The sequence below is a fragment of the Hemiscyllium ocellatum genome, chromosome 9 (assembly GCF_020745735.1).
Source record: "Hemiscyllium ocellatum isolate sHemOce1 chromosome 9, sHemOce1.pat.X.cur, whole genome shotgun sequence".
Classification (NCBI taxonomy): domain Eukaryota; kingdom Metazoa; phylum Chordata; class Chondrichthyes; order Orectolobiformes; family Hemiscylliidae; genus Hemiscyllium; species Hemiscyllium ocellatum.
Window position 1 is genome coordinate 90,184,239 of NC_083409.1, and position 14,863 is coordinate 90,199,101.

General features: G+C 39.8%; 1 protein-coding gene across 1 annotated transcript in view; it reads right to left on the reverse strand.

Annotated features, from left to right (window-relative positions):
- szt2 (SZT2 subunit of KICSTOR complex) overlaps positions 1-14,863 on the reverse strand; it is a 246,689-nt gene that overhangs the window by 226,787 nt on the left and 5,039 nt on the right. Inside the window, exons 4-11 of the mRNA XM_060830553.1 lie at positions 8,764-8,934; positions 7,585-7,716; positions 6,704-6,863; positions 6,273-6,379; positions 5,983-6,184; positions 5,722-5,892; positions 3,286-3,517; positions 3,006-3,135 (exon numbers count right to left, since the gene is read on the reverse strand). Of these exons, the coding sequence (XP_060686536.1) occupies positions 3,006-3,135; positions 3,286-3,517; positions 5,722-5,892; positions 5,983-6,184; positions 6,273-6,379; positions 6,704-6,863; positions 7,585-7,716; positions 8,764-8,934 (1,305 nt within the window). The remainder of the gene's footprint in view (positions 1-3,005; positions 3,136-3,285; positions 3,518-5,721; positions 5,893-5,982; positions 6,185-6,272; positions 6,380-6,703; positions 6,864-7,584; positions 7,717-8,763; positions 8,935-14,863) is intronic.

A 14,863-nucleotide genomic window follows, 5' to 3' on the forward strand; every position in this document is an offset into this window, starting at 1 on the left:
AAGAATGTGGAGGCTTTGGAGAGGGTGCAGAAGTGGTTTACCAGAACGTTGCCTGGATTGGAGTATATTAGCAATAACAACTGGTTGGACTAACTTAAATTGTTTTCACTAGAGCATTGAAGGCTGAGAGGGGACCCGAGAAGAATATAAAATTATGAGAGACATGGATGTGGTCGATTAACAGAGAGTTTAAAGGAGGTAAGACCGTAAGACATAGGAGCAGAATCAGCCCATCTATGCAAGGAAAAAGTTTTTCATAGAGGGTGATAGTTGCCTAGTATGCACTGCATGTGGAGGTGGTAGAAGCAGGTATGATAGCAATAATTAGAGGCATTTAGACAGACACATAAACAGGCATAGAAGAGAAGGATATGGACTATGTGCAGGCAGATGGGATTAGATTAGGCCAGCACCATACTCAGCACAGATATGGTGGGCCGAAGAGCCTATTCCTGTGCAGCACTGTTCTAGGTTTACCATCTTATTCACATCTATAGGACCCCTCACAGAAACCTCCATTCAAGGGTGAAGAAAGCAAAGTTGTTCAATAGATTTTTCATAATGTAGACAATTATATTGTGCACCAGTACTAGAATTGCTCCCTCTAATTCACAATGAACACATTTTAGACATCTGAAATAAAAAGAAGATGCTGGTGATACTCATCAGGTCTTGCAGTATCTGTGGAGAAACAGAATTAATGTTTCCATGTCCAAAAGGATCCTTCTTTGAAATCAAAGGGAAATAGTCAATGATAGTTTTTATGTTGTTGCCAAAGGGAGAAGGAGCTAGACAAACAGATGCTGAGAGTGCCCACAGCAAAACACAATGTCAATGGTAGTAGGGATATAGATGCAGAACAGGTATGAACAGAAAAAAGGTCAACTTTACTGGGGGCAAACCCATGCAAATAAGCAGGTGGGGAGTTTGCAATCAAAGTGGAGGAGTGAGTTATTGAACTCAATGTTGAGCCTTGAATTCTGTAAAATGTCAAAGCAGAAAATTAGGGATTGTTCTTCCAGTTTGCATTGGGTTTTGTTGAAAGACTGCAAGAACACTGTGGGCGGCACGGTGGCACAGTGGTTAGCACTGCTGCCTCACAGCGCCTGTAGACCCGGGTTCAATTCCCGACTCAGGCGACTGACTGTGTGGAGTTTGCACGTTCTCCCCGTGTCTGCGTGGGTTTCCTCCGGGTGCTCCGGTTTCCTCCCACAGTCACAAAGATGTGCGGGTCAGGTGAATTGGCCAAGCTAAATTGCCCCTAGTGTTAGGTAAGGGGTAAATGTAGGGGTATGGGTGGGTTGCGCTTCGGCGGGTCGGTGTGGACTTGTTGGGCCGAAGGGCCTGTTTCCACACTGTAAGTCTAATCTAATCTAATCTAACAGAAATGGTAGTAATGCACAATATATTTAAGCTGCCGTTTGACTGGAGTACTGTGTAGATTTTATCATGATTTACTTTGTACTGTTTTGACCTAATAGTTTAATTTTCTATCAGCTTTGATCACTACATGTTAGACGGATATAAAATTACCACAGATTTTGTCAAAATCTCTTTATCTTTACCTATCTCAACATATTAATGAACGTGCAATACCCATCTTTTCTTTTAACCAGAGCACTTTAACACATCCACATTTAATTTTTTTGTGATATTTTGTCCTATATATATTTTATCTGAACATGTAATTTCAGAGTTGCCTATCTTAGCTTTTATAAAACATGAGGAAGCACCAGATCTTACCATAGCCCACATGAGATTAAACTTTCTGCATTGTTCATTGCAGAAAACAAGATGAAATTATACTTTCAACAACTTACATCTTTCTAATCAAGTACAAAATCATTAAAAACAAACATTCTGATGCCCACAGTGGTCAAGTTGTACAAAAGCAAAAAATAAGCCTGAGTCACAAGACCAATGTTTTACTGTCTTATAATTATTAGTCTTCAGAATTAATTATACCATGGAATGCCTTAAATCATAACTAATATTGGCATCAAGACCATAAGATATAGGAGCAGAATTAGGCCATTCACTCATCGAGTCTACTCCACTATTGAATCACGGCAGATATGTTTTTCCACCCCATTCTCCTTGTAATCTTTGATCCCTTATTAATCAAGAACTTATCAACCTCTGTCTTAAATACAATTCACAGTATTCTATGTCAGTCAGTTTCAAAGATCAACCATCCTTTGGCTGAAGAAATTCCTTGTCATCTCAGTTCTAAAGGGTTCCTTCATTCTGAGGCAACGCCTGTGAGTCTGAGTCTTTACTACCAGTGGAAACATCTTCTCCATGTCCACTCTATTACGCCTCTCAGTAGTAAGTTTCCATCAGATCCTCCCTCATCCTTCTCACCCCCACCGAGTACAGACCCAGAATCCTCAATGACAATTCCTTCATTCCTGGGATCATTTTTGTCAACTTCCTCTGGATCCCTCCAAGGCCCATTAAGGGCATACCCCATCGGGTTAATTACTGAATATAAAATATTTAATTTTAGGACATAATGGATCGATAAACTTTTGAGTGATTCTAACCACAGCCAGAAATTTTATCTAGATAGTAGTGACTCAATCAGTATACGTTTGGCAGGCATTTAAAAAGCTGACCATTTCTCCCCGTCTCCATCTGTTACCCTTATCCCCAACATTGCAAGCACACAAATTTGCTAGATTGATTCAACAATTTTTCAAGAACTGTGGATTCTTACTGACTTACATCCAATATCAAAATGATTTTAAAACATATGGATAGAAGGAATTTGGATTTATATAGTGACAGCCAATATCCAAAAGCACGCATATGCTAGGTCAAGCAAACACCATGCACATTTTTTTCTTTTGATGCTTTCGTATAACCTCACAAAATGTAATCTTTCCTTGAATAAACAGAAGATGATTGAAATAGAAATCCACAGAATCACTTTGCTCAGAATACTTATGCAGTCAATGATTTTGAAATATGTTAGTTTAAACTGATGTTTAACTGAACAATACCGGAGTGGTAGATCCTGGTGGGATGTAGAATAATGGAACCCCATTCTTCGTGCTCTCTGGGATGGTGTAATGCTCAGGGATTGTGTTGAAGGATTTGAGATGAACCAGCATCTGATCCGTTTGATTAATACTATGAAAGTACATGAGACACACATTAACCATATTTTTTTTAAAACAAGGAAGAAACATGCCCCTCCCCCATCCACTCAAGAAAACATGTTCTGTTATTCTGACAAATACACAATATTTTCATTTTTTGTCACACAATTCCATTACTTGCCTCTGCAGTGTGTTCCAGAACCGCCGGATAACTGTGGTGCGATATGGGCTGGTTATTGGTTTCCTCATCGTGCAGCTAATGTCATGAAGCATATCATAGCTTCCCTCCATTGTTACCTCCACCCAGGTTAAGCGTTTGGCTGCATCTAGAGGCCATGATGCTACCACAAGATATTCAATTCTCATATTGTGTTTCCATAGCAGCATCAGTTTCACTTCCAACTGAGTTCCACCTAAACTCCAAAGAAGGATGAATAGAGGAGTATAAACTAAAAAGCTATAAATATGATTTCCTTTTGGAGCTGAAATTACCCAACCATGGGTGCTGGCAAGCTAGCATGTGCTGGTGCTGGTTTTCAATTGTGATAATTGGGGAGGGTTGGTGGCGGGCAAGGGGGTGGGGAGAGCGGGAATCAGGCTATAAAAATCACCTTGCAAATCCAAAAAGTGCTGATTGATATCAAAGTGATCAAGAATCATTATGGCAACCTTACGTAACATGCAAAATACCAAGAGAAAAAAAGTAACACACAAAAGAATTCCTTTAATCACACTCAAACTGCATGGTCCTTCTACAGCACTGGTCTACATTGTCAGTTTTCTACACAGCAGGTAACTTTGTTCACATGCACTAAAGTACTTCAATGGTTGCGATATAGCTAGTTTTCAAATTAATGGTATATGGGGTTGGTTTCTCTTCTGAAGGATTAAAAGAACAAATCTAGGTCAGGCAATGCTTCCAGACAGTGACCTAATACAGTATGCATCAAACAGCATGAACTCTATGAGTGTTAATGCAAGAATGTTTTCTGATCGTGATGGTTTATGATAGGTGGGGTAAATACTGAGAGTCATTCGCTTGGTTTTGGAACAAGACAAATAAAGACTGATTTTACCTTAGAAAACCCAGAGATTGACAGTTTTTGGGTTAGAGGGCTGAATGGAGTCAGAAGCAAATATAGTTTCATTCCTAAAAAAGTACAGAACAGTTTGGGGAAAGCAGTTACCTCAGTGGAAACGTTTAGGACAAGAGTGCTGAGAAAGTCTATGAATATTTATACAAAAAGACTTCATAGTTCACAGGAAAGAACTGGGGATAACAAGCCACACTGACCTTAAAGATTTGATATAGAGGAGTAACTTTGCCGTGTTTAAATCATTGTATAGTCATGGTCTTGGGCGTAAATCAAAACCTTATTTTGCAGTGTGTTCTAAGACCTTTTCTCCTAATTGTGTTTTCTATCTACATAGTTTTTATTTGCTTTTTTTCTTTGCTTTCATCTTTTGTGTGATAAACTTCTGTATTGTTATTAAAGAAACTCTACCTCCTGGTATGGCTATGCCTTATTGAATAACTACCCTGTAATCTAAAATTAAAAACAAGATTATCAGACTGAATTTCACTCTGGAGCCTGATTTGCCCAGCAGTCCTATATGGTAGGATCATAACAGGTTGAAAAACACTTTGGGGCTTCTTATGGACCAAAAAAAAATGCTCTAAATGAAGACAATCCTTTTCAGAATATTTGGTAACTGTTATAAGACTGATACTATTGTGGAGGACAGAAGAAGTGCTCTTAGGTGTAAGGTGCTGCTTTCCAGCCTTAAAACGATGTCAAATCTACCTCACAGTTGTTTATAAAAGATCTCAATGCAATATTTTGAAGAACAGGGAGTTAGCCCACATGCCTTGATACATTTCTTTCCTATCAATACTACGAAACAGATTATGTGGTCATTATTATATTGTTGCTTGCAAGAGCTTACTGTGCATAAATTGGCTGCCACATTTCCTACCGTAGTGTTTACACTTCAAACAGTACTTAACTGACTCTAATGTGTTTAGAGAGGTATAGCAGTCACAAAAGGCATGACAGAAATGCAAGTCTTTCGATTTGAAACTAAGCTCATCAGATTCATGATAAATATTGTGACAAATGGCACTGTAAAATTTAATTCTTGGTATAGTGGTTTCTTAATAACAGTTTCCAATCATCCATAATTACCTACTGTACATGATGGACCATAACTATTTCTTCTCTGTTCAGGGACAAATGTTTACAGCTTGAGGGGTATCATTCTGCATCAAGCATAGCAAACCAAGAATCAGTCTTTATCTAACTGCCACGTTGACAGGTCCGGCAGGTTGCTGGTTGGCCATGTTGTGAATACTCCTTCCTTGGTTAACAATAGAATTAAAGCCTCTGGTTCAGAGGCAGGGGGTTTACCATGTGAGCCACAAAACTTCCCTATAGTCACAATTTGCAAATCATGATCATGCTGACAACAAATCTATTGGGATTCTACTCCATAACATCATCCAACCTGATCTAATGCAGTCTATGTGCCAATCCCAGATATATCAACCCTTCAAATCATTGCTCTTCACACTGCTTCTTCTCCAGATTGTTCTGACATTTTAGCAATATTTGTTTACCTTTAGTGATATTAAGTTCCTTCACGGTGTAGCCCTCACGCAATCGTACTGAGACAACACTGGTCAGGTCTGCATGCACCTCGTTCTCAGCATGTTTCTTTCGTCTCATGGCCAGTGCGGGATTACTGCTGGCAGACACTAGGTGCTCATTGAACAGTTTATGTTGGGACACTAGATTTACAGAAAAACAAATAATTAAGGAATAGAAAGGCCACACACCAAATGGAATTAAATAAACAAACTTCTTGTAGTTATACTTGCCACAGTAATATTCTGGGTTCATTGATTCTCCAGGTCTCAGAAAGCTGTACAGTAGAAATGCTTTATGGTATGCATTCATATTGAGGCTGCTTTCTGGGCATGTGGACATATAGGATCCAAACGTTGCCATGGCAATGAACTTCATTAACTCCAAGTTTGGTACATAACCAAAGCTGCAATCATACGAATACACGCCTCCAACCTATAAAGGAGCACAACAATTTTTATAGAACTACAGAAGCAGTTTGGTCTATTGAATTCAAAGGCATTACTTAAAAACATATGATCACCTGTATAAAAGAACAAGCAATTGTGCCACCACGCAGTTGGTTTAACAATGTTTCACACACTGCGACATCTGGTACACTTGTTACACCATCAGTGATGATTATTATACCTGTAAGAAAAGTAAGGTCATTCATGCAAACCTTGAAATAATACAGCATTTACATCACATTAAGTTATCACATTCAACTGAATAGTGAGCTTTTATATTATCTAAGGAATGTGAACTTTTGGTGTCAACATCTGTATTGCAGTTTGCATGGCCCTCACAATTTTCAATATGCTCCAACTTAATCTTCTGAACCTTTAAAACCAGAAATGAATCCTGCTGAGGTTTAAACAAAGCAATAGTCTATTGACAAAAATTAAAACAAGAATCAGATTGACTTGGATTTATAATTCAAATTATAAAGATGCATATACACAAAGTGTTAACCTGCACAGGAGTTAAATGGCAGCAGCTGAAGTGCTAGGATTCCATTGCGGATCATGTTGACGAGTCCCATATCTGGTGTTACCATTGAAAAAGTCATCTTGCGCGAAGACTGATCATAGAAGTCATTAGCATCCCCTTGGGATAAAATGGGCCTATCAGACTGTGATTTAAGAGATTAAAGATTAGATAGGAAACCAAAAGGAGAAACTACCAATACAAAGCTGAAGTTCTGACCATTTACAAAAATCTTTACTATCAAGGCTGTATTACATTTGTAGCTCAGTGGGTCAGTTCACCTGAATTTCCCTCTAAGGGAGATGGCTGGTTAATGTGTGTCCTTTGTAAGATTGGAAAAATTTCCAAAGAATTGGAAGCTGATTTCCTAGGTTGGTGGTGAACGGAGATAAAAGAACATTTTTGTACCGCCACACATTATATGCTGGAGCAGTAAAACACAGGTTTATCACTAAGCAAGGCTGTTGCACCAGGATTATTTAAGGGTTGTAGTCATACACTGCCAATTGCTTGAGAATTAATAATGTGACTCTTCATTTTGATAGATGAGAGATATTGAATTTTCCTGCACATTCAGGTCAAAAATATTACTGCTTCAAATGTAGCATATTTAGGTGGAGAGAATAGAACATATGCTCTTTTTCTAATTCAAATTTGGGACAGATTAAAACAACATTACTTCTTCTACAATATTCAAACATAATGTACTAACTCTTCACATGAAAAGTACTCTGTACTGAACCAAATAAAATATGAACTCTATATCTTACACCAGCCTCTCAGAGGCTACAAATTGGTGGTAATAACATATAGGATACTTAGATGACGGAATTTCTTTCTCCCTCCACTTTCAAAGAGACACTGACCTGCATTTTGGGCTTGTAGTACTGTTGAAGAACTTCAGCTACATTGTTTTCAAATGCTCGTAACTGCTGATAGATATGCTGAAGGAAAGTATCCAAGCTACTTCGGTCCAATAAACAGCCTTGTACTAGAACCTACAATACATATGCACAAAGATCAGAAGAGTCACACACAAATATCTCTACTGCTGGTGCACACAAGCAGTTACATATACATTTGCAGATGGAAGGAAGAATTATAAAATTAAGTAAAGAACAGTGACTAATTTTGTCAAAAACACAGATTTGTACAAAAATGTCACATCACAGGGTAAGAAATGATCTACACTGGGATGCATAGTCCGCTTCTACCTTTTTCTATCAAATTTCAATATCATGCATTGCCAATATTTAAAACAAGAAGTCTAAAACCAAACAATAATTTAACTTTTGCCTGTTGAATATTGCATATTTACTCTACCCTTGAGCTGTTACATTTCATTTTGTACAAAAGCAAACCAATTCATTTAGCGTCATCTAGAAATTAAACTCTCTCAATGTTTGGCCTGTAGCTTCAACGCTGAAAATGATTTTATTTGATATTATTACAATGAATGGAGGAAAATTCTCATTTGTTCACTTTCCATGCCATTTGAACTCAGATTCTGGAAGGAAAAGAAAGATGTGCTCTGTTGGATCACTGAGGGACCAAAAGCAAATGATTCAAACTCAGATCTGTTTCAGTTATCAGACTCTCTGTCCTCCTGGGTCAAATTTTATCTAGTCTGTCAAAATAGCAGTGAAAATTGCCAGTTGTCAGAGCAGCCAGCAGAAGATTCTCCTGCTTTTAGAAAGAAGGAATAACAGCAGGAGGAAGAACGAAGAAAAAGAATATGCAATTTTGGATTGACGGATAAAGTAACCATATTAAACTGCATGGAATGAAAGTAAAGACCTTTCCATATATACAAGCCTGGCACAGTACCAGCCCCCTGAAAGTACACTTTTGTTTATGAATCAAGTGTATTTCAGTTTTAGAAATAAAACCAGATGCAGAGACTTTTTTGGCAGTGACAGCAGAGGGGAGTTAGTTATATATCAAGTCCAAAGACATCGCTGTTTTTCACTAAACAAAATACTGTCAATAATTTCATAATCAACAGCCTGAGGCAGAGAAACTTTTAAAGATAACTAAGTGCTCACCTGGTGAGACTGAAGTCCTATAATAGAAGAATAAGCGAGAATAGTAATGTAGATCTCTGGCTGAAACACTATGTCCGTACCCGGGACTTTAAATGGTCGCAGCAATTCCACTAAGCACTTTGAGAGTGCGTGAAATACTTCATCAAAAATCAGCTCTCCAGTAGAATCATCCTGTGAAACATTTACAATCATTTCACTGAATAAGTAATAAACATGCAATTAGAAAAGAGGGAAACTCTTACTCATGCTAAATCTAGTTTCAAATGGTACTGCTCTTCCTCCAGACAATAAAACAATGAGATAGGCTGAAGATAAAAAACAAATGTGCATTCACATTGCAGCTTTCACCAGCTCATGGTATGCCAAAGTAATTTAGAACAAAACGAATTATTTTTTAAATATTGTCACTTATTGTTCTTTAGGCAAAAATAACTAAACTAGGCATATATCATAAACAGCAACTGAAACAAGCAATCTGATCATTTATTTTTGTTGCTTTCTGTTTAAGTAAATGTGTACTAGAATACCATTCTAACATACATACCTCCACAATATTCCAAGATTATTTCCATTTTCACTGATTAGACAGCCCTCAGTTTAATTTGCCATATGAAGGACAGCACTTTGACATTGCAACATTCCTTCAGTACTAGAAGGGAACTTAGACCCATAATCTTCTGACAATCAGCTGACACTTAACCCAACCATAAACAAATCAACAGAATGATGACAGTTCAATACAAGTTCATTCAACATACCCGCCTCAAAAAAAAGTATATTCAATAACAGATCTCACTATTTCACTCAGAAGTTTCTTCAATCAAGTTAGTCTCTGTTGACGATTTAACTTTTCTATCATAATAGATCACTGGATTTTACTTTTCCTACATTTTTGATATTACTGAAAGGTTCAGTGTATTTTTAATTTGGCAGAGGGTAGTGAAACCTTTGCACATGTCATATTTTGAACAGTTTAACAACCGTTGGTCATTTTAGATGCCCCTTTTCAATGTCTTTGATATTCTGCTATGATGATAACAAGTATAGGAAAACTAAACTGTGGATAATATTATCAATTCATCTGAAAACCAGTTTGATTTCACAAAACCATATCAGAAAGATTTACAAGCAAAGTGTGTGTTCTCGCCAGCAACAATTGTACTTATATAAGCATAATGTCAATTTGACATTGTCCTAATTTTGCTGTATGTGGTTCAAATCATCAAAGGTTTAGTTAGAGGATCGACAGACTCTGGCTGGAACTTGGAAAATACTAGACAATCAATCACAGAAATCTATATGTCATAGACTGAAACCAATCACAAAGAGCCAGAGTAGAGCTACCAAGCTAGAAACCATCCCAACCAATTTCTTTTCACTCATCAAATGACAATCCCCAGAACCTGCAAGGCACATTCTCGATATCCTTAAACAAACTAAATTTCAGAAGTCTTCAGTAAATTTTCCTCACCCTCAAATATATTTATGCAGTTTATTTATGCATCTCAAGTAAAAATTAATTAGAAGATTTATACGCTATATTCAGCTACCCAGCAATGTGGAAAATACCCAGGTATGTCCTGTACACAAAGAGTAGGATAAGTCCAACCCAGTCAATTTCCTTCCCATCTTAATGATCAGCAAAGTGATTGAAAGGGTCATTAAATTGGCACTTACTCAACAAAATCACACTCACTAATGCTAGGTTTGGATTCCACCAAACCAGCTCAGTTCCTGACCTCATGACAGGTTTGGTCCAAACACGACTAGAAGAGCTAAACAGTAGATGTCAGCAACAGTGACCGTTAAAATCAAGGGTATATTTGACAATATCAAAGAGCCTGAGCATCACAGGAAAACAATTCACTGGTCGGAGACATTGCTAACGCAGTGGAAGATGGCTGTGGTTGCCTTAAGCAAGTCGAATCATTCCCAGGATATCTCCACAGGAGTTTCCCAGGGTGGATAATTTTCTAATCAATTTGGTCAGGGATGGTAATTACACACATCTTAAACAGATGGACTTGAACGCAGGTCTCATGGCTCATAGGTAGGGACAGTACTACTGTGTTACAAGACCCTAGTTTGTTGTGGTTCTGTTCGCCGAGCTGGGAGTTTTTGTTGCAAACGTTTCGTCCCCTTTCTAGGTGACATCTTTAGTGCTTGGGAGCCTCCTGTGAAGCGCTTCTGTGCTGATTCCTCCGGCATGTATACTGGTTTGAATCGATGCCGGAGGAATCAGCACAGAAGCGCCTCACAGGAGGCTCCCGAGCACTGAAGATGTCACCTAGAAAGGGGACAAAACGTTTGCAACAAAAACTCCCAGCTCGGCGAACAGAACCACAACAACGAGCACCCAAGCTACAAACTTCTCACAAACTTTGAAGACCCTAGTTTTTTTTTAGGGTGGTGTCCTTGCCCCAATCACCTTCACCCCCTCCATCAATTACTTTCCCTCCACATTTGCTAATGACTGCACCATATTCAGTACCATTTGCAATTCCACAGACACAGAGGCAGTTCATGTGCAAATGCAAAAAGACCTGGACATCATTCAGCTTTGGGTGATAAGCAACAGTTCCCCTAATTTTTTTTTCCACATCAGTCTTAGAATCATTCATTACAGAAGTGGTTCTTTGGCCCATTGAGGCTATACTACCAAAAATATACTACTACTTACACTAGTCTCACTTTCCCACACTAGGCCCATAGCCTTTAATGATATGGCACTTTCAGTAACTTTTAAGGGCTGTGAAGATTCCAGTTCAGCTATCATCCTAGACAGTACATTGCAGACTCCTACCACCTCCTGTTTGAAAAGGTTCTTCTGCAATTCCCTTCAAATCTCCTTTTAGAACATAGAAAAGCACAGCACAGAACAGGCTTTTTAGCCCATGATGTTGTGCAGAGGATTATTGTTAATCTAAAATAAAATAACCTAACCTACGCACCCCTCAACTCACTGCTATCCATGTGCATGTCCAGCAGTCGCTTAAATGTCCCTAATGACTCTGCTTCCACCACCACCGCTGGCAACACATTCTATATGCTCACAACTCTCTGCGTAAAGAATCACCTCTTATATCTCCTCTATATCTTCCTCCTTACACCTGAAAACTATGACCCCTCATGTCAGTCAATCCTACCCTGGGGAAAAGTCTCTGTCTATTGACTCTATCTATGCCTCTCATTATTTTGTACACCTCAATCAGGTCACTTCTCTTCCTCCTTCTGTCCAGAGAGAAAAGTCCAAGGTTAGTCAACCTCTCTTCATAAGACAAGCCTCCCAGTCCAGGCAGCATTCTCTTTGCACCCTCTCCAAAGCCTCCGTATTTTCCTATAATAGGGCGACCAAAACTGGACAACAATATTTCAAGTGTGGGCTCACCAGGGTTTTGTAGAGCTGCAGCAAAACCTTGCAGCTCTTAAACTCGAACCCTCTGTAAATGAAAGCCAAAATACCACATGCTTTCTTAACAATCCTGTCCACTTGGGTGGCAACTTTGAGAGATCCATGCACTTGAACACCAAGATACCTCTGTTCCTCCACACTGCCAAGAATCCTGTATTTAATCCTACATTCAGCATTCAAGCTTGACCTTCCAAAATGCATCACTTCGCATTAATCCAGGTTGAACTCCATCTGCCATTTCTCAGCCCAGCTCTGCATCCTAGCTATGTCATGCTGCAGCCTGCAATATCCTTTGATACTATCAATGGCACTTCTAATTTTTGTGTCATCAGCACATCTACTAACACCCCCCTTAACATCCTCATTCAAGTAATTTATAACAACTACAAAGTGCAGAGGCCAAAGAACAGAGTACTGTGGGATACGACTGACCATTAATCTCCAGGCAGAATACTTTCCATCTCCAACCACTCTCTACCTTCTGTCAGCCAACCAATTCTGAATCCAGAGAGCCAAATCTCCCTGTATCCCATACCTCCTGACTTTATGAATGAGCTAACCATGGGAAACCTTATCAAATGCCTTGCTAAAGTCCACATACACAACATCAACTGCTCGACCTTCATCGACCTGTCTCGTCGCCTCCTCAAAGAACTCAGTAAGATTTGTGAGGCATGACCTGCCCCCTCACAAAGTCATGCTGACTGCCTTTAATCACGCTATGCTTTTCCAAATAGTCATAAATCCTATCCCTCAGAAGTCTTTCCAAAACCTTGCTGACCACAGACGTAAGACTGGCGGAACTGTAATTGCCAGGGATTATTCCATTACCCTTCTTGAAGAGAGGAACAACATTCGCCTCCCTCCAATCCTGCGACATTACTCCCATGGAGAGTGAGGAAGCAAAGATCTTAGCCAGCGGCTTAGTAACCTCCTTTCTCACTTCCCAGAGCAACCTAGGATAAATCTGGTCTGGCCTTGGGGACTTATCATTCTTAATGTTTGCCAAAACGTCCAGCATATCAACTTCACCAATCTTGCTCTGTTCAAGCCTACTTCACACTTTTATTTTAAAATTGTACCCCCTTGTGGGACGGCACAATGGCTCAGTGGTTAGCACTGCTGCCTCACAGCACCAGGGTCCCAGGTTCTATTCCAGCCTTAGGTGACTGTCTGTGTGGAGTTTGTACATTCTCCCCATGTCTGAGTGGGTTTCCTCTGGGTGCTCCGGTTTCATCCCACAGTCCAAAGATGTGCAGGGCAGGTGATGTGGCCATGCTAAATTGCCGATGGTGTTAGGTGCATTAGTTAGAGGGAAATGAGTCTAGGTGGGTTATCCTTTGGAAGGTCTGTGTGGACTGGTTGGGCCGAAGGGCCCGTTTCCACACTGTAGGGAATCTAATCTTGTTACTGACACTTTTACAAAGGGGAGCAGCTGCTTTCTTTACACTCTGTCCTTGCCTCCCATAATCTCATACACCTCTATCAAGTGCCCCCTCAGCTTTTCCCACCCCAACGAAAACAACCTGAGCTCTCTTGGTAGCGCTCCCTCAGACAACATCCTGGTGAATCTCCTTTGCAACCCCTCCAGTGCAATCACATCTCTCCCATTGAGAGGTGACCAGAATTACACACAATACTCCAAATGTGGCTGAACCAACGTTCTGCACAGCTCTGACATGACCAGCTTGTTATTATAATCTGTGCCGTGAATAATACAGAGCTGAAAATGTGTTGTTGGAAAAGCGCAGCAGGTCAGGCAGCATCCAAGGAGCAGGAGAATCGCCGAAACGTCCTTGGATGCTGGCTGACCTGCTGCGCTTTCCCAGCAACACATTTTCAGCTCTGATCTCCAGCATCTGTAGTCCTCACTTTCTCCGTGAATAATACAGACAAATTTCCGTTATGCCTTAACTACCCTATTAAACCATCCTGTCACTCTCATGGATCTGTGAAGAAGTACACCAAGATTCCTCTGCTCCTCTGAGCTTCCTAGTATACTGTCATTTATTGAGTAATCCCTCGTCTTGCCCCTTCTTTCAAATTCCATCTGCCACTGATCTGCTCACCTGACCAATCTGTCTATATCCTCTTATAATCTAATACCTTTCTCTCACTGTCAACTACTCAGCCATTTTTTTTTGTCATCCGTAAACTTACTTACCATCTCTCCGAAAATACTTATCTACATCATTTATGAAGGTCACAAACAATAAGCAATGCAGCATTGATCCCTGGGGTATACCACTGCACACTGGGCTCCAGTCACACAAACATCCTTCTAGCACCACCCTCTGTCTCTTGTCATTAAGCCAAGTTTGCCTCCAACTTGTCAGGTTACTGTTGATCCCATGAACGTTTACCTTCTATATCAATTTCCCATGTGAGATCTTGTCAAGGGCCTTGCTGAAATCCATATAAATTACATCAAATGCCCTACCCTCATCCAAACACTTGATCACTCCTTAAATTTGCTCGGCATGACTTCTCTCTATCAAAGCCATGCTGGCTATCCCTGATCAAACTCTGCTTCTCTAAATGGAGATTAATTTTCTCCTTCACTATTTTCTCCAATAGTTTCCCAACCGCTGGTGTTAGAGTCACTGGGCTATCTCTACCACTCTTCCTGTAAAGGAGAACCATACTAGCTGTTCTCCAGTCCTCTGGCATCTTACCTGGGACCAGAGC